We start from the raw sequence: 19,699 nt of genomic DNA, 5'->3' as shown, positions 1-19,699 counted from the left end.
TAGTTTGCTGTTGTTCCATAAATTTAATTGTACATTACAATAACGAATATCTATCTGATCATTGTATTTATTTTGATTATTGTCAAAAAGTTTTTCTTGTTTTTTAGTTTGCTTTTTTCTGTTATTTTCAACTTATGTTATATGTAGTGTACTCTCTGCACTCATGGACGTTACTATTGAAAAATTAATATAAATAATTACAACGTGACTCTTTGAATTTGTAACATTATTAACTTTGAACTAATATCTATAAAAGTATAAATGGTTTTGAAATTTTTTTACATAATTTTAAGTTATTACAAAAATAAAACACATAATAGTTTTTCTATTTTAGAATGATGTGAGCGTTTTTTTTTTTTTTTTGTAAGTATGAAAGATTTTTAGAAAAGAGTATATATTTTTTAAACTTTTACGAGGCTAAATTCCTAGTACTTTTTATAATAATAGAAAACGAAAAAAATTAGAATTACAACGCGATACGATTTTTGACTAAATTGAATTCTTAATTTTATTGCAGTTCAAATAGAAAAAAGCGTAGGGGCTTGAAATATTTACAAAATGTTTATATTATCATTTTCGAAATTGTCTGAATCTCAAAAAAATATTACAGTAACTAGAGATTTAATTTGTTGTAATTATAAAATATTTTTGTAAGGATTTGAATACTTAACGTAAATTATAATACAAATTTCACATACACAATAATATTTTAAAATTATAAGATTTTATTATTATTATGATACCCTGTTAGCTTACAAGATAGGTACCTATACTAAATATATAAATATAATACAAGGTATTGCTGATCAACTATCTATACCACGGACCTTTTCATATAATTCTTTTATTAATCAGAATCGATTCAAAAATTAATCACAATTATAGGTATGAGATACACCAACTTTATAATATTATATAATATTAGTTATTATAGTTCAAATGTTTTCGAAAAAAAAAAACTCAACTTACTAAATTACTAATAGTAAAATAAATTACTATAATCTATTTATAATCTAAGCACATACAAATTAATACTTCTTTAATTATATTATATAGATTCTAAGATTACTGGTCTGTTTTAAATAAAATGTTATATCACTTTTTTCACTGGACAAAACTGAACTACATTAAACAACCGGTCTACTGTCAATTAATATTTGGTAATGATAAAACATGGAGGGAAAATTTACCTTCGATATTTCTGTATAAATACCCTACTGTCGATGATCATAATCACCAGTTACTTCTCTTCTGTTCGTTTGATTAAATCAAATAAACCAAACAACAAATCAAAAATGGCCGCTAAGGTAAGAAGATTGTAAATTGTCTACACTTTTAAACTTAATATTTTTCAATCGGTTTCGTTGAGTCGAATCGTATCGGTAATACGATATATGTTTGTATGTGCAATATTTTTTAAATTTTATTTTCAGATGATCATATTCGCTGCCTGTGTGGCCACCACACTCGCTCAATACGCCGCCCCGGCTTACCCGGCACCCGCTTACTCCGCACCCAAGGCATACGCCCCGGAACCCACATACGCCCCAAAACCCTACAGCTTCGAATACAGCGTAAACGACCCACACACCTACGATGTGCACAGCCAATCTGAGTCCAGCGACGGATACGGCAACGTCAAAGGAACTTACAGCCTTTTGGAAGCCGACGGTTCCACCCGCGTCGTCGACTACACCGCTGACTCTTACGGTTTCAACGCCGAAGTCAAGAAAATCGAAGGAGGATACAAGGCCCCATACAGCGCCCCAGCCCCAGCCTACAAAGCCGCCCCGGCCTACAAGCCCGCTTACTCTGCACCAGCATACTCTGCACCATCTTACTCCGCACCAGCATACTCTGCACCAGCTTACTCCGCACCAGCATACTCTGCACCAGCTTACTCCGCACCAGCCTACGCTGCACCAGCTTACTCTGCACCAGCCTACTCTGCACCAGCTCACTCTTACGCCGCCCCGGCTTACAAACCAGCCCCATACAAGGCATACTAATTTCAAACCAAACCATTCCGACTGCGTCACAACACCTATCACTGAGCTGCGTTCTCGTCTACGGGAAACGGCTTTGATGTTCTCATCTCCCGAACATGTTTAATTTATTCAATTGTTAAATTATTTGTCAAATAAATAATAAACTGTTTATTTGATTTATACCACAATTCGCTTGTATTTTATTTTCACCTTCCCGCTATATGTATGGCCGTTTTATTACCCGTCGTTGTAGCAGTATCATGGATCTGTGACTAGAAATTTAACAACAGTATTGCAGGTTTCAATTCATCGGAATAAAAAATCAAGGTTTTGCTTGAGATCTGTCCGTGTATTAATAATACACTTTTTATAAGTTACAAAAAAAAATAATTCGTGTATCGGTTAGATACGTAGAATTTAATAATGTGTAACATAGTTTAAATTATGGAAAAAAAATGCATTTTGTTCACGAATTCAAAATGTTTATTCAGTGTCTAATAGTTTATTTTCTAACAGGTAGTTAATTAATGTGATGATAAATATACAAGTTTCATGACAATATTACATGCGATGTTTTTGACATGGTTTGTTGAGGTTGAAATAATTTAAATTTCTAAAAACCATAGAATTCACTATTCAAGCTGTTTATAATACTTTTTACTTTTGATTTGACATAATTAAATTTATTTGTGTTGACCTGACTGATGTTAAGTCTCGTGTGAATTGATTATTTTTCATTTATTTAAAGGTTACCATTAGTTACATAATGTAACCTAATCTAACATAACCGACACGATTTTAAATCATAAACAATTTTTGTCAATAGAATAACCTCTTAATTTTAGATACCAACTATCTATATAATATGAATTATTATAATTTATAATCATTTTAGTATGTTACTATGAAAAATTGTATTTATAATTCAAAATACTCTAAAACATCATGTATCTACTAAATCCTAAAAACACAGGCCAATAATAAAATTGAAAGATTAATAAGTTATCAAAAATAAAGAATGAACACTTTTATATTTCTCACTTGTAAAGTAAATAATATAAATATATAATACAAACATATAAAACTCATTTTGAAACAAACTTAATAAGAGAAAAAATAAGCATAATATTATGTAAAAAAAGCTCACGTTATATCTTGTTTGAATTTTAATGAAGTGCAAAATTATAAATTATAAAATTTGAATGAACATAATTTGTAAAATATTTTCGAATAACTACAATTCAGTTCAAGAAAGTAGGTACTACAGATAATGTAATAACTGATAATATTATAATGTAATTATATTTTTATGCGTATAAAATCGATTAGCAAATGACATAATTATATTATATACTTTGAATACTACGAATCTGTTTGTGATGATCGCTATTTATTAGTGATAATGATAACATTATTTAATGACATAAATATATTTATGAGTTAAATCTGTAATAACTGTATTGCTTTGAACTTCATTTTGTAAATGATCGCATGAAAAATTGGGTAAATATCTTAGGTCACATGCATGATCAAATCAACAATTGTTACCTACCTTACGTTTTGCATATTTACATAATATTATGTACTTTATTTTCTAGAAATGTACAAAATAGTGCCCGTCTAAAAACTATTCTCATTTAAATTATACTTTATATTTTCAACTTCTCGATTAGTTAAGGTAATTATAGATAAACTATCTTGACAGTTATGCATCGTAGATAAGCTAGAAAATTGGATACTTCATGTTGTGCTAAATAAGTAATATGCACTGAAAATTTCAGAAAAATATAATACATATACAACTAATATTTAATATCGAAATGTTTGTTGAGTTAAGTCACAATTACTCATATTTTAGTGTATTTTTTAATATAATAACTTTCGTATTTTTGGAAATACAATTTAATTATTGCAATAAGATATTATTTTATTAATTATACTGAGTACTGACTAACATCGGTTTGACAATTGTTTTTGACTTTTAGTGAGAAAGAGTTAGCCCTTAGGTTATGATTATTTACTCATCATTTTATTATAGGTATCTAAAGTATCCAGTGTTATCACAACCATGATAACTGAATTAACTAAAATGAGTTAGGTATTACATAGGCAACAGTTAAAAAATAAAAATAAATATACTTTTAAGTAATTAAGTTAAGTTCTTGTCATAATACCTACTCAGTAATAATATGCATTCGGGTATACATATTCATTTTAAAATTAAAATAATAGTAAAATATCCGTCTATGTGTCGTACTATAACGTCAAAGCAAAAAATAAATAGTCGAACTTGATGAAAAAGAAAAAATAATGCAACAGAATAAGATAGTAGTATAAAAATATAATAAGCACTCATTTTTATGAAATTATATTGAACTAAACAAATTGTTTTTTTATAATAGTATTAAAAGTATTAAGAATTAAGTTGTCCATAATATATGTCGGACAGTACCTATACATAATATCGCCTTAAATGGTTTACATAACATTATAAAAATATGTCATAATCATAAATATATTATAACGTGGTAGCACAATATTAGATTATTGTTATAATAATAATGATCTATGTAATGTTTGTATTGTGTATATAATATATAAAATTGATATTCATACAAAGGTATGTAAATTTCATAACACAAATTCAAAATAGAGTTAAGTCAACTTTTTAAGATTCAAGTTACATTATTTTTAAATTAAATAGTTGGTTTAAAATTGTTTATCTAATAAACTATGCCATACGATTAGGTAAAATTGACCTGGTTATAAGTTATTTCTTATTCATTATCATCAATATACAGTGATAATATTTTTCAGTTTTAACAGTTATTGTTCATAAAATAAAAAATAAAAATATTTTAGTAATATTAAATTTAAAAAAAATGAATATGTATACTAATCATATTAGGCGATTATAATCACAGTTTTCGAGATGAGTGGGTTCGCAACCTCGCGTCCGTTAAGAATGAACGGATAATATAAAAATTTATTTTAAATAGAGTGTGAACGTGGACGAAATATACAAGAAATAAATTTTATGAACTTGAACCATATTTACAATCTTTAAACGCAATCGATAAAAAAAAAAAAAAAAAAAATGAAATGTACTTCACTGGTGTCTACGCCCCGACCGGTTCTTACTTGACATTCTACAGCAGTCGCTGCTGGTCAGATTTTGTTCACCACATACCTCTGGAAGGGATGCAGTGACAAAATTTTTAGCATAAATACCATGTCTTTGGTCTCCATTATCACCAGTTCATTTCTGTACACAGTCAACAAATACTTTGACCAGAAAACCAAAAGAAAAATACTAAAATGGCCGCTAAAGTAAGTAAAGATTATCGTCGTTTTAAATTAAAAACGAGTGTTTTTTAAGCCAAATAATTTTTAATCTAAGAACCAAAATAAATGTGGTTGCAAAAATTAAATTGTTCAATTTTTTATTTACAGTTCATCATCCTCGCCGCTTGCGTGGCCACCGCACTCGCCCAATACTCTGCCCCAGCTTACAAGCCAGCGTACTCTGCGCCCGCTTACTCAGCACCAAAGGCTTACGCCCCAGAACCCGCATACGCACCCACACCATACAACTTCGAATACAGCGTAAACGACCCACACACCTACGATGTCAAGAGCCAGTCCGAATACAGCGACGGCAACGGTTACGTCAAAGGATCGTACAGCCTTTTGGAAGCCGATGGTTCCACCCGCACCGTCGAATACACCGCTGACGACTACAACGGATTCAACGCCGTCGTCAAGAACTCAGCACCAGCTGCCTACAAGCCAGCTTACTCTGCACCAGCCTACTCTGCACCAGCCTACTCTGCACCAGCCTACGCTGCACCAGCCTACTCTGCACCAGCCTACGCTGCACCAGCCTACTCTGCACCAGCTTACTCTGCACCGGCCTACAAGCCAGCATACAAACCAGCATACTAATTATTTAATTAGTCATGTGCAACGACTCTCTTCTTAGTCTTTTTTTTTTCATGTTTTCTTCGTGTACATCTCCGTTGACCATCGCGTTCATATTGAACCGTGGTTTCAAAGTCATACCATGCCATAATAATATATAAGACAGTGAGTACGATGTTTGTATTTGTTGTGTAAATATAATATATAAAAATGTGTATTTATTGAATATCTCTGACTTAAATTTTATTTCCCCCCTTACAATCCTATTTGATCACATGCTTTTGGTAGAATTACATTTGTTTTCGTATTATAAACAAAACAAAACAAAAAAAATCAGAAGTTTTATCATGAGTTTTTTTATGTATTCAGAACTAATGCATCATCATTTCAATCTGAATACTAAGAGTAATGTTATACTCATTTGTAAAAGTTTAATTTTAATCGCATATACAATAAAATATTTTAGTAAAAATTAAAAAAAAATTTAACAAATAAATGTAAACAATGGAAAATGGAAGTATACATTTTATACATAAAAACTATTTTACATAATATTCATTATAACTATATTTACATACGATGTTATACATATTATTATACAGTTTCAAAATAGTGAATATAAGACATTTCGACTGTCATTTATTATTTTTTTTGTTTTTGAAAACATAAATTAAAGTCAAAAAACAATATTTTTAAAACTTTTGTAAATTTATGAATGTAATAACGTAAAGTGATATATAAATATTCAATACCATTTTCAATTCTTAATACTGTAATATTATCATAATTTATTAATTATGAAAATAAATAATTAATCTAAATGTCTAATCGATTTCAAGTGGTAGATATAACATGTTAACGAATGTTAATATTTTGTATTTTGTTTGCTATATAACAGTACCATTTTTAGGACATTTATAAGTAAATTTATGACGTATCAGAAATATTTATATAAAAATATTAAATATATTATATGAAATAATTATTAATGTTATTTTGAAAGATTTAAATCTATTTTATATTAATTCCGCGTTTGCTTATTTAATATCGAAATTTCGTCAAATATCAAATAATGTTCCTAGATTTCTTGTGGTTCCAGTACTATAATAGTAGTTTTCTTCTCAAACACCTATAAAACATTTTTCAAAAAAATAAACATTTAATGATCTTAAATCGTTTTATAAATTAAATTAAATATTGTCACATGAAGTTTTCATTGATAACAAAAATAAAATTTATATTTATTAATATTCAATTTAAAAAAAAAAAAAAAACATTCGAAAATATAAATTTCAAATAATGAAAAAGAAATTTAAAAATTATTTTTTTTATATTTATAGGTATACAAAATAATATGAAAAAAAGGCGAACAATCAGATAATGCTCTTTTATACAGTAGGTGCTTGATAAGTCTCTGATGTAATAGATGTGTAAAATATAAATTAAATTATATTATCCAAACCTTCATTATTTTAAATGAAAAACGATACATAACGAAGACTTTGTGTTAGCCTTTATACTCCTAATAAAGTATGTCTTATGTTATAAATGCATTTGAAAAAGTGAATGAAGGTATATGAAAAAATCTCAAAACTAATCTCTTATTAAGATTTTTGATTCTAAAAGAACCATAATATAATAATATGTTTATTATGAGAACTATCCCTGTGGCAGGCGAAATTACGGATTACAGTACGACGTCGACGGCGGTGGTGGAAAATACTACGAAGTTTAATGTTCTCGCCTATTTACCCAACTTCAAAACATTCAACCAAGATAAACGTTTCCCATTTTTACACCCTTTTTACAACTCGGGAAAATCTTTTCTCAGTAATAAGTCTCTTAATCGTAAAACGGAACAACAAAAAGCTTCAGCGGTTTTGACTAGACGATGCCCGATGATGAATCACTCTGGTCATGTTATTTTATACTGGTACGTTATAAAGATATATTTAATAACTATGGTTTATAACTGATTCTGTGTGGTAGAGCGTTGTTCTTGGAAAAATTAAATAATGAGGGTTAAACCACTTGTAATAAATTATGCGAGTGTGACTTTCCCAGTCTTAAACTCCGTTAAATGTAAAATACACATATTATTATATCGCATTTAATTTTAACCAATGGGATCATACTGATCCCATTTTTTATACTAAAATCCAAAAACAATTGTTTTTTTTTTAAGTCGACAAATCTCTGGTAGGATTGCAAGGTGTAAGAATTAGAAAAAAAACGAGTGATATTCAATAAATAGACGTCGTTATATATATTTACACAATAAATATATAAGTCGTACCAATTGTCTTAAATACATTGATGTATGGAACGACGGATCAATATGATCGCCATTGTCCAAAAAGGTACACGAAGAAAACATGAAAAAAAGATGATGAAGAAAATTGGGTTACATAACTGATGAAATTATTAGTATGCTGGTTTGTACGCTGGCTTGTAGGCCGGTGCAGAGTAAGCTGGTGCAGCGTAAGCCGGTGCAGAGTAAGCTGGTGCAGCGTAGGCTGGTGCAGAGTAAGCTGGCTTGTAGGCTGGTGCAGAGTAGGCTGGTGCAGAGTAAGCTGGCTTGTAGGCAGCTGGTGCTGAGTTCTTGACGACGGCGTTGAATCCGTTGTAGTCGTCAGCGGTGTATTCGACGGTGCGGGTGGAACCATCGGCTTCCAAAAGGCTGTACGATCCTTTGACGTAACCGTTTCCGTCGCTGTATTCGGACTGGCTCTTGACATCGTAGGTGTGTGGGTCGTTTACGCTGTATTCGAAGTTGTATGGTGTGGGTGCGTATGCGGGTTCTGGGGCGTAAGCCTTTGGTGCTGAGTAAGCGGGCGCAGAGTACGCTGGCTTGTAAGCTGGGGCAGAGTATTGGGCGAGTGCGGTGGCCACGCAAGCGGCGAGGATGATGATCTGTAACAAAAAAAGTTTCTTATTTAATAACAATATATATTTTTTCAATCACTGTATACTTTATTTTTCTTATACTTTGTATGTATAAAATGCAAACCTTTTAAAAAACCAAATATAAATAAATGTGGCTTACCTTAGCGGCCATTTTAGTGTTTGTTTTTTTTAATTATTCGATGACTGTGTCAAAAATGAACTGGTGATTATGGAGACCAGACTTGTGGTATTTATGCAAAAAAATTGTCACAGTATCCCTTCCATGCGTATATGATATTATACGTAAAAATTTCAATCGGCAGTTTGTGTATATTCGAAATAAAACCGGTCGGGGCGTAGACGCCCGTGAAATGCATTTCATTTTTATTGAATAATTGTGTTCGAAGACTGTAACTTATTTATTTCAAGTTCATTACATAAATTTAGTTCACATTTTAAAAGTAATTGTTTGCATTATCACGTAAATCTATGAATAACCGTTAACTATTTACCATCCCGATCATTTCGAAAATCAACAATTTTTTATGAAACATGCTATTTCATTGGTTTACTGTATATTATTCGTTGTATGTATATGGGCCACTGCGTGATGCGTACTTAAAATATTTTTGATCATAATATTGTACTCATATAGTCGTTTATAATATATATGTATATATTTTTTTTCGAGCGACTTAAAATCAAATTAAATGTAATATACCTTGACCTAGAAAATAGATAGGTGAGAAATTATAATTACATTATATTCAACGGAGTAAAATGTTATATATAATTAATTTAAAACATGCAAATGATAAAAAAAATGTCAAGTTAGTTGATTTATGTAGAATAAATGTATTATCTATGCGAAAAATGGTAAGCATTGGTATATAATATTATAAAGTAGGTAATTATTTTTGTATTCAAAATCTTATTTACTAATTTATCTAATATGTATTTTCAAATCTATTTAAAAATAAGTGATTATAAATGTGTTAAAAATATTTGAAGTAGTCTCTATTACAAAAACTTTACGAATTTAGACGATAGATCAAATATGCAAAATTTAACAGTTGTTTTACATATTATATCAAACTATTATAATCGGATTTCAACCATTGTAAAACTGCGAACTATGAGCCAAGTTGCTTCTATTTTTGGTTTGGATTTGAATGCGTTAGGTATTATGAACATGAAGAAATTTTCAAAATATTTTGACACTTTTATAATCACTTATTTTTAAATAGATTTGAAAATATCCTTAGTAATTAAACATTTTCAATTTTTGTTTTTTAGTTCCTTTTAAATTATCGTAAGTTTTTTCTACTTCCATAAAAGGAAGTTCCCGGAATGTCAAATACATTCTTGTGAGTATTCGAAGTTCAAATTTTTAAGAAGTTGGATATTCACCAGATTCCTCATTAAGTAATTTTCTTATTTTTCCGTGTGTCAAAAAATAATTATGATACTTTACAGATACATAATATTAAGATTGTCTATTCACCACAATCTTTATGAAATTAAATCAATAATTTTAATGAACTTGATCCATATTTACACTTCAAAGACAATTATTTAATATAAATGAAATGCACTTCACAAGCGTCTACGCCCCAACCGGTTATTTTTCGATTTCAGACAATGTACACTAACAGCTGGTAGGAAATTGTACATATAATGTCATAAACATTGAATGGAAGGGATGTTGTGGCTATCATTTTGAATAAATACCACAATTCTGGTCTCTGTAAACATCAGTTTATTTCTGTACCAGTCATCGAATAATTTTACCAAACACCAAAAACACAATAAAATGGCCGCTAAGGTAAGTCAATAAAAAAAAATTTTATTTTGCATTTTTATACATATCGATTTTCAATATAAGAAAAAAAGGTACATGGTAACTGAAAAAATATATATTGTTATTAAATAAGAAACTTTTTTTGTTACAGATCATCATCCTCGCCGCTTGCGTGGCCACCGCACTCGCCCAATACTCTGCCCCAGCTTACAAGCCAGCGTACTCTGCGCCCGCTTACTCAGCACCAAAGGCTTACGCCCCAGAACCCGCATACGCACCCACACCATACAACTTCGAATACAGCGTAAACGACCCACACACCTACGATGTCAAGAGCCAGTCCGAATACAGCGACGGCAACGGTTACGTCAAAGGATCGTACAGCCTTTTGGAAGCCGATGGTTCCACCCGCACCGTCGAATACACCGCTGACGACTACAACGGATTCAACGCCATCGTCAAGAACTCAGCACCAGCTGCCTACAAGCCAGCTTACTCTGCACCAGCCTACTCTGCACCAGCCTACTCTGCACCAGCCTACTCTGCTCCAGCCTACTCCGCACCAGCCTACTCTGCACCAGCTTACTCTGCACCGGCCTACAAGCCAGCGTACAAACCAGCATACTAATAACTTCATCAGTTATGTAACCCAACTTTCTTCATCATCTTTTTTTCATGTTTTCTTCGTGTACCTTTTTGGACAATGGCGATCATATTGATCTGTCGTCCCAATGTCACACTTTACTGTGTTTAAGACAATTGGTACGACTTATGTATTAATTATATAAATAAATATGACAATGTGTATTTATTGTATATCTCTGACTTTTTTTCTAATTTTTACACCTTGCTATCTTGCAAAGGATTTGTCGGCACACGAACGAATATTTGTTTGTATGTATAATGTTGCTATTGGTAAATATTTACCATAATATTTAGTATAACTTTGTAACTGTATTACATATTTTTATATTTAGTCAAAACTACCCAAATTAATCTGAAAAAAGTTGTTTAGCTTATATTTAACAGTGTTCAAAACAGGGTAAGCCACTTACATTATTTAATTTTGCCTCTTTGTGCAGGATCAGTTATAAATTATTGTAATTAACAAATACATACAAAAACATGCCCAATGATTCATTATATGATTGTTTGAAGTTTTATTTCAAGACATTTTGAAGACTTGAATTTTTTTAGAGCAATTTTATTATTTTTTCTGATTCAAAAAGGGTCAAAAAACCTCAATTTTGAATTTTTCAGGAATGTTTATGCAAGTATTTTTTATATACCATAATAATTTCAAAATTTGTTGAGCTTTAATATTTAATTGTCATAAGAAATATTTTGGTTTTTGTTTTCTTTAAATATTGGTAAAAATTCATTGTGATATTAATTAGCTTAAAAATTGTATACAAAGTTCCTAAAAATGTTTTTAAATAATAATTTAAAAATCTTAATTTTACGTAGCATAGCTATGGTTATTAATAACTATTCATATATCAACAGATTTCACCAAAATCACAAATATTTACAAGTTAATTTTTTGTTAGGGTTTAAAATGTTAAACATCGATTCTTAAAAACCATCATGTAGCCAAAATGTCTAATAAAAATACATCGATATAATATTATCATTATTTTAGTATAGATATTTTAATTTATAATTTTAAATGAATTATATATTTTAAAGAAAAAGTTCATTCAACTTACAGTCTTAATAAAATGTCTAACAGCAACAATTATTATTTTAATGGCAATTACATATATCATAAAATATATTCAGGAATAAAAGCAAACAAACCGTATTTTCCAGAATTGCTCTTCGTACATAATTATTTTACACCATTGAATTCATGTAACACATGTATTACAATGAATCATCTAAATAACTACTGTACAACAGAGAGTCACCTTTTCAAATAGTTATTATGATATAGAAGAGAATTTTAAATAAAAATAACCCAAATAAATTTGTTAAAAACCTGTGCAACTTATATTTAACAGATTTTTATCAGAGAAACATTTAATTTTTTATGTGATCCGCCGTACAGGATGAGTTAGTAAGGAAAAATCTAATTCTAAGCAATTTTAATAATCAATAACTATATCATATCTAATATTATTATCTAATCTATCAGCTATTTAGGTACAGTAAGCAATTTTGTAAACTGATAGTTATTAAAAACTAACAGGTAGGTTGTTGGGAAATGATATTCATATTTATTATTTTATAATTGTGCATTTTATTAACTTAATGCACAATCAATCACAAATTTTCCAATATGGTTTGATATTCATTAGAATACTAAATTGTTGTTTAATTTGTTTAAATGTTGCACTCAACATAATATAGAAAACTCGTGCTAACTACCAAATATTAGCAAATAATTAATAATATGATAAAAATCAAATTAATTTCAAACTCTAAACATATTTACTAGTGAAACCAGTCATTAGACTAAATGCATTATTAAAATATATCCTAACACATGAGTATAAAAATGTTATTGTATATTTTATGAAAAAAAAAAAATAAGAAGAAGAATAAAACTTGGGGGTAATTTATTGATATGACGTTGTACATATAACATAACTTCATGAAATAAATAAGATAAACTTGATATTACTTTGATTCGTTATTTATTTATAAAATAAATACATCGATGACATTAAATTTAGCTGATGGACATGCAATATGATGATTTGTTATGACTGTCTGCACGACCATTTAGTGTAGTGAATGACGAAGAAGTTGTTAGTATGCCTTGTACGGGATTGGCTTGTAAGCTGGTGTTGAGAATACTGGAGCTGGGTAGGCGGCCTTGTAGGCGGGTGCGCTGTACGGGGTCTTGTATGCTCCGTCGATTTTCTTGACAACGGCGTTGAAACCACTTTGGTCGTTGGCGGTGTATTCGACGACGCGGGTGGAACCGTCGGCTTCCAAAAGGCTGTAAGTTCCTTTGATGTTACCGTTGCCGTCAGCGTATTCGGATTGGCTCTTGACATCGTAGGTGGATGGGTCGTTTACGCTGTATTCGAAGGTGTATGGGGCTGGGGCGTATGCGGGCTCTGGAGCGTAGGCCCTTGGCGCCGAGTATGCGGGAATGGCGTATGTTGGTTTGTAAGCGGGTATGGCAGAGTATTGGGCGAGAGCAGAAGCCACGCAAACGGTGAAGATGATCAACTGTTCAATGCAATTTAAAATTAAAAATATCAAATATCAACAAGTTAAATAAAATATTTTGAATTTCAAATAGACTTACTTTAGCGGCCATTTTATTGTTGTTTTATTTTGGTTGTTTAGTTGAATTATTCGATGACTGTGTACACAGATGAACTGATGGTTATGAAGACCAGTGACTCAGTATTTATGCTAAAAAAATTTGTCACAGCATCCCTTCCAATATAAAATTTAGCACAGATGGCCCTATCATTGTGTCGTTATCCAATGACAAGAACCGGTTAAGATGAGACGACTGTGTGGTATACCTACTTGTTGGATCATTATTTTATGCATCTTTTTTTATTTTTTTTTTTGGTACATTTCTAGTTTTTAAAAAATACAATCATTATCATTCACATTTAAACTAATAAAAAAAAAAAATAGTATTCGATTTGTTTTTGCATTTTAATGTAATTACATATTTAATTTCATTTTAAATACTTACTAAATACAAGGAATACGATTAATAGATTAAGTAAGATCATATCTAAAATATATTCATATTATCTTAAACGTGAAATAATATGAACGAAAACTCGATGTTGTGTAATTTACCAGTTACTTTAATATAGTTATGACTTATGACGATATGAAATATTTTGTTACTGAACAATAAAGAATTTTGTGCAAGAATTTTAATAGGATTATAACTGTCGGACATATGACTCAAGGAAGTAGATAATAACTATACACAGTTAATGTTTTAAATTGGAGTATAAATTAATTTTTTTTAATATTAAAATATATTATATATTTTTTCTAGTAAGTGAAATATAAAAAAAACCAATGAAAATTTAAAATTTTCAAAGTATGATGCTATGACATAATATTAAGTTATTTGAAAAATATTAAATGTGTCAGGGATTAATATTATGTACCTAATCTACATAATCTTGCTACTGACTTTAACTTTATAAACTCTTATGAGATATTATATGTTTACTGTTAAGTTTGTAACAATAATGTTTATTATTTAGTATAAGATTAGTTTTGATTAAATAACGTAGAAATCTACCTTAAACATACAATTTAGGTTAACCACTTCCACTGGCCTACCTAAGTTTAAATTATAAAACATTTATGCTTACATGCGGTATTTAATAAAAATACTGATACTGATTACAACATCACTGTCATATTTTTAATTTTATTTATGATCTAATTAATGATAATTTTTTACTTCTGTTAATATTATCACGTTTAATTTTTTTTTTTAGACTTAAAGTTTAGATATTTTATTACAAATCGATACTCATAGTTTAAAATTTTTTTTTTATCATCTTATATGGTTAATACAGTCTTAAAAGTAAATAGCGAACATTATAAAACGAGTTTGTTGTAATATATGATATGGTCCTCGGGGAACATAACACTCCCTGTTACATTAATATTATCAATCAAAATATCTGAAGTTATATTGTTTCTAGAGACCACATAGTTCAAGCACTAATAATTATTATTCCTAACTTTTTATTTAATTCATTTGTAGGTAGATACTTTCATAAGAAATTACTTATATTATAATAGGTATGAAAATATTTTTACTTGCTCTTCATTTATTATGTATTGTATAAAATATAATAAATTCACAATATTTTATTTTTTTAATCGATTAAAATTTACAAATTATTTTAGTTGTTGTCAATATTTTTCGAATTCGATTTCTAAAGTAAGATAATTTTGTTAACAACTAAAATGAAAATTCTTTTATTCAACAGTTAAAAGATTAGTCGAATACATTGTTTAAGCTGTTTAAAACTCTGATGTATTCAAAAATCTACCCAAACAGTATTTGACTATTATATTTAAATAGTTTAAGATTAACATTATACCAGCTATATCATACTTTGATGACATATCATTACAAAAATATTTGATAGGTACTTAAAAATATTATCATTTAATTTTATAGATCCACTATACTAATATTTTTTTATTGAAATATATTTTAAAGCAGTAAACCCGATTGAATGTAAATTTCAACAATATTATAATAATTCACAGTATTTTAACGCAACAAATTTTATGTAATACATATACATTTACACATAAGATACATTTTTTTTTTTTAAATTATTTGTACCTTTCACTCGATTTGTAAATTATTTATCCATTTCACAATAAATAATAAATTCAAAGATAATGTAAACAGTAGGTATAACGTTTCCACGTGGATGATTTCTTTTACAGAAACAAATATTTAACTAAATTCAATTATAACCAGTTCATGACATATATATATATATATATTATTATCTGGGGAATGAAACGTAATAGTATAATAATATGGAATGGGTAATAACTTATTACTAATAAGTAACACCGATCTTTCGATTTAAATACTGCGACAACAGGCACGAAATTTATCAGTCGCCGTGTTGTATTTGTCGCCGACAGAAAAAACGGAATATTTTATCACCGTTGAACACAACATTCATACAGAATGATCGCCAAGGTATGCTGTGCGGTTAAAACTTATACAATAATATATTATATTGGTCAGCCAAACGAAAATATAATTTAATTTTTTTTCAGGTGTTCATCGTGGTCGCTGTCGCGTCCGTCGCCGCCGCCCAGTACGCAGGTTACAACACTCCGGAGCCCAAGTACGCGCCGATCCCATACAGCTTCGAGTACAGCGTAAACGACCCACACACCTACGACGTGAAAAGGCAACAAGAATCGAGCGACGGAAACGGTAACGTAAAAGGCTACTACAGCCTCTTGGAAGCCGACGGTTCCATCCGTACCGTCGAGTACACCGCCGACGACTACAACGGTTTCAACGCCGTCGTCAAAAACTCAGCCCCCGCAGCAGCTGTCTACAAACCGACTTACACCAAGCCCGCATACTCTGGCTACAAACCAGCTTACTAATCGTGTTTTTCCTAGGTCACAAACACTGCAGTGAAAACTCTTTCTGACGAAACTTTTTACAACGAAATACGACGTAAACATTACATGATATTGGTCGGTCCATCTGCCGTTATGCCCACTCTCTATCACGAAAACTCTTGAAAGGAGTCTCTGCGTCCCATCAGTTGTAAAGAGGTCTCACTGCATTGAAAACTAATACTTTGTCTTCTTCGTCTCACCGTCTTTTTTCGCGTATTCGTCACCCTATTGAGGCCATCGCGATCATATTTTTTGTGAACGTTATCCCATCACCCCATAGGCATAATATTATTATGTATACTATCGATATATATATAGGCACATGACAGCGGGTAAGATCAGTGTTGGCTACAGAGCATCGGTATGGAGCTCTGATGACATAACAAAAATAACCATCACTATTGATCAATACCTATTAATAATATATTTATAATTATATTGTCGTGTTCCGTCTTATACGATGTATATATATACAAATTGTCTTTTGTTCGTAAAACACAAATCCTCATATTCTCATTTGTTTATCATTCGTTTATAAAATTGTTCATTCATCATATTGTTATGTACATAATATTATATTATAGTTGTTAACCAATGTAAACTAACACAATTTTAGTTTTTACTTACTTATATGTTTTGAGTTATTAATAATAAAAACCTATTCATATAAATTGATATTTTTTATCATATATTTCCTTTTTGTCATTATTAGGTTTTAAATTAAGATAGTACGAGCTGTAACTACGAATATCAAGAAGAGCACAAAAGTTTCTATTTGACATGACATCTGGAAATGCATATTTTTTAAATTAAAACTGCACAAAATATTGACAAGTATTAAAAATGCAAATAATTGTTGAACAATCAACTTTTACTCGCCTTCAGTATTTAATAAATTTCCAACAAAATATACTTCATTAAAAAAGCAAATTATAAATAAAACGATAAACGAAACATAATGATATCGTATATAACTTGAAATACAAATGACATAATAAATGTCATTAGGTGCATACAATAATTGTTTTGAGATTTATTTCTTAAATTATTGTGTAACCATTTTAAAGATTGTTCCGATCTTTTATTTTATTAGGTAACATCCACAAATAATATTATTTCCAATATTTATGAAATATATAGCTGTAAAAGTATATTTTATTTTTTAATAAAAACAATCGAACAATTCACAATTCAACGTAAAACATTTTATTAGTTTTTGTGCATAATAATAATAATATTTGTAAATAATCCAGTATTTCAGGACACAATAATGAAATTAATTTTATTTTATAAATAATATCTGTCATTGAATAATTTTACGATTAAAATACAATATTTAATTTGATGTTTTGTTCTATCGAAGTTTATGATCAAATCTGATTGAAATCATGATTACGTTTCCAATTGTATTATAGAAAGCAAATCGCTAAGAAAATGTTCAACACAGTGAAAATAGTTTATGTACATACCTAGTAACCATGAGTATTATTACATTTTTTTTTTCAAATGAATTACTATCAAATACTACACACTGAATATGTGTTACAAATTACATGAGCAATCAAATTAATTTATTATAAGTTTTAGCTCTAACTGTTCCGCTACTCGACTACACGTCTTGTTTAGCTATTTTTGCTGAATAGAACATACATATACATTCCCTGTTAATTTTTTCACTTAATGTTCAGACGCGTGATGACGTGTTTAATCCTTATAAACTATTACGCTGACTATATTATTATGGACACGAGTATAGTATAATAATTATTTATGTATTTTTTCACTGGACATTTCCGGTTTAGATAGAACAGATTAATTACAGGTGATAATTGTACCTATATGTAGGTATATCATTTACATATATGTGAAATCTTCTCCTACTGGAGAGTGATTCGTGTACAAATTATACAATAGGCGCACTACATAAATAGCTAGTACCTACTGAGAGTTTGCAATAACAGTCATTGTCCATTCTGTGTCTCATCAAGAAAATTAACTGATAAAAATTGTGCGATACCAACTCCGAGAAATCGAAATAATCTATACAATGACTATTAAGGCGAGTAAAAATCATACCTACTAAATAAGTTATATTCAACTAATAAACTAATTAAATATGTATAGCTCGGTTTTTTCTTCTTAATACATTGTCTGCAAAACAAATGTATGAACGATTGTAACCAGTTGGAAGTTAAATATGTGTTTTAAAATTTCAGCTGTACATCATGTTTTTCGTCGCCATAACTTTCTCAGGTCTCGCAGCGTCATTTCCGTCTTTGGATGACTTTGACGAACACGACGAACACCAACATCATTCACAAGTGTCTAAGTCGTATCACTTTAAGTATACCGTTCACGACCCGGTGACCGGTGACGAGAAAAGCCACAACGAAGTCAGTGACGGACATGGTACTGTCAAAGGGACGTACAGCCTAGTCGAACCAGATGGTTCCATCCGTGTGGTGGAGTACACAGCTGATGACGTCCACGGTTTCAAAGCTGAAGTCAAGAAAATCCAACCAAAGCGAAAACCTTCGTCTACTGAACACACATTTGACATGGCCGAGCATAAGGTGCCATATTTCCCAAACCCGGTAAATGGTCAAGAAGCACACTACGATCATGAAATGATTTCGTCAAGCTGAGAATGTCATTTTGTTTCAATATTATTATTATGACATATGCCTGAATAATAAACAACGAGTCTGGTTTTTGAGACTTTCGCGTAGTTGTTTTGTATTTTATAATATTGTTATTGTATGAATAAATAATATTTTTGCCATTTTGACGAACACTGTGTTTTTCCTAAAAAAGTCTAAAAAATATATTATTAATTTATTACGTAAACATAATAATTTGTGACATCCAAATAAATGTTACATAAGTTTACACAACTTGATGACCAAACTGTGCACGATGATCCGTCCTTGAGATATCTATCATATATGTTCCTATTTCCGAGAATCCAACAATTTAAGTCATCACT

The 19,699-nt window shown here is 30.0% G+C and overlaps 8 protein-coding genes across 10 annotated transcripts in view; 5 read left to right on the top strand and 3 right to left on the bottom strand.

Annotated features, from left to right (window-relative positions):
• Nucleotides 1-19,699, bottom strand: part of LOC107163545 (A-type potassium channel modulatory protein KCNIP1-like) — a 414,281-nt gene that overhangs the window by 335,834 nt on the left and 58,748 nt on the right. The gene's annotated exons all lie outside the window — the stretch shown is intronic.
• LOC149054924 (uncharacterized) lies at nt 1,196-2,176 on the top strand. Its single transcript, XM_089229338.1, has 2 exons — nt 1,196-1,307; nt 1,434-2,176. Exons 1-2 carry the CDS (start codon nt 1,224-1,226, stop codon nt 2,007-2,009), a joined length of 660 nt encoding a protein of 219 aa, XP_089085464.1. The 5' UTR covers nt 1,196-1,223; the 3' UTR covers nt 2,010-2,176.
• LOC149054923 (larval cuticle protein A3A-like) lies at nt 5,292-6,135 on the top strand. Its single transcript, XM_089229344.1, has 2 exons — nt 5,292-5,318; nt 5,442-6,135. Exons 1-2 carry the CDS (start codon nt 5,307-5,309, stop codon nt 5,931-5,933), a joined length of 504 nt encoding a protein of 167 aa, XP_089085470.1. The 5' UTR covers nt 5,292-5,306; the 3' UTR covers nt 5,934-6,135.
• LOC149054922 (larval cuticle protein A3A-like) lies at nt 8,334-8,982 on the bottom strand. Its single transcript, XM_089229340.1, has 2 exons — nt 8,956-8,982; nt 8,334-8,822 (listed from the first exon to the last, which is right to left on the bottom strand). The coding sequence occupies exons 1-2, from the start codon at nt 8,965-8,967 to the stop codon at nt 8,334-8,336; spliced, it is 501 nt and encodes a 166-aa protein (XP_089085466.1). The 5' UTR covers nt 8,968-8,982.
• LOC107163561 (larval cuticle protein A3A-like) lies at nt 10,477-11,412 on the top strand. Its single transcript, XM_015511023.2, has 2 exons — nt 10,477-10,620; nt 10,748-11,412. Exons 1-2 carry the CDS (start codon nt 10,609-10,611, stop codon nt 11,222-11,224), a joined length of 489 nt encoding a protein of 162 aa, XP_015366509.2. The 5' UTR covers nt 10,477-10,608; the 3' UTR covers nt 11,225-11,412.
• On the bottom strand, nt 13,219-14,018 carry LOC107163556 (cuticle protein 8-like). Its single transcript, XM_015511018.2, has 2 exons — nt 13,859-14,018; nt 13,219-13,779 (listed from the first exon to the last, which is right to left on the bottom strand). Exons 1-2 carry the CDS (start codon nt 13,868-13,870, stop codon nt 13,351-13,353), a joined length of 441 nt encoding a protein of 146 aa, XP_015366504.1. The 5' UTR covers nt 13,871-14,018; the 3' UTR covers nt 13,219-13,350.
• Nucleotides 16,120-17,384, top strand: LOC149054921 (cuticle protein 19-like). The gene is made up of 2 exons (XM_015511024.2): nt 16,120-16,273; nt 16,354-17,384. The coding sequence occupies exons 1-2, from the start codon at nt 16,262-16,264 to the stop codon at nt 16,693-16,695; spliced, it is 354 nt and encodes a 117-aa protein (XP_015366510.1). The 5' UTR covers nt 16,120-16,261; the 3' UTR covers nt 16,696-17,384.
• LOC107163558 (uncharacterized) lies at nt 18,655-19,501 on the top strand. Its single transcript, XM_015511020.2, has 2 exons — nt 18,655-18,772; nt 18,930-19,501. Exons 1-2 carry the CDS (start codon nt 18,761-18,763, stop codon nt 19,356-19,358), a joined length of 441 nt encoding a protein of 146 aa, XP_015366506.1. The 5' UTR covers nt 18,655-18,760; the 3' UTR covers nt 19,359-19,501.

This window comes from Diuraphis noxia, unplaced genomic scaffold, assembly GCF_037042655.1.
Source record: "Diuraphis noxia isolate RWA-SAM2 unplaced genomic scaffold, SU_Dnox_SAM2 contig0005, whole genome shotgun sequence".
Lineage (NCBI taxonomy): Eukaryota > Metazoa > Arthropoda > Insecta > Hemiptera > Aphididae > Diuraphis > Diuraphis noxia.
Note: the sequence above shows the minus strand (reverse complement) of the source record. Positions and strands in the feature narration are given on the sequence as shown.

Coding starts and splice junctions, on each gene's coding strand:
- LOC149054924 (XM_089229338.1), top strand. CDS start 1,224: ATGATCATAATCACCAGTTACTTCTCTTCTGTTCGTTTGATTAAATCA. Junction 1,308..1,433: donor AATCAAAAATGGCCGCTAAG/GTAAGAAGATTG, acceptor TTTTATTTTCAG/ATGATCATATTCGCTGCCTG.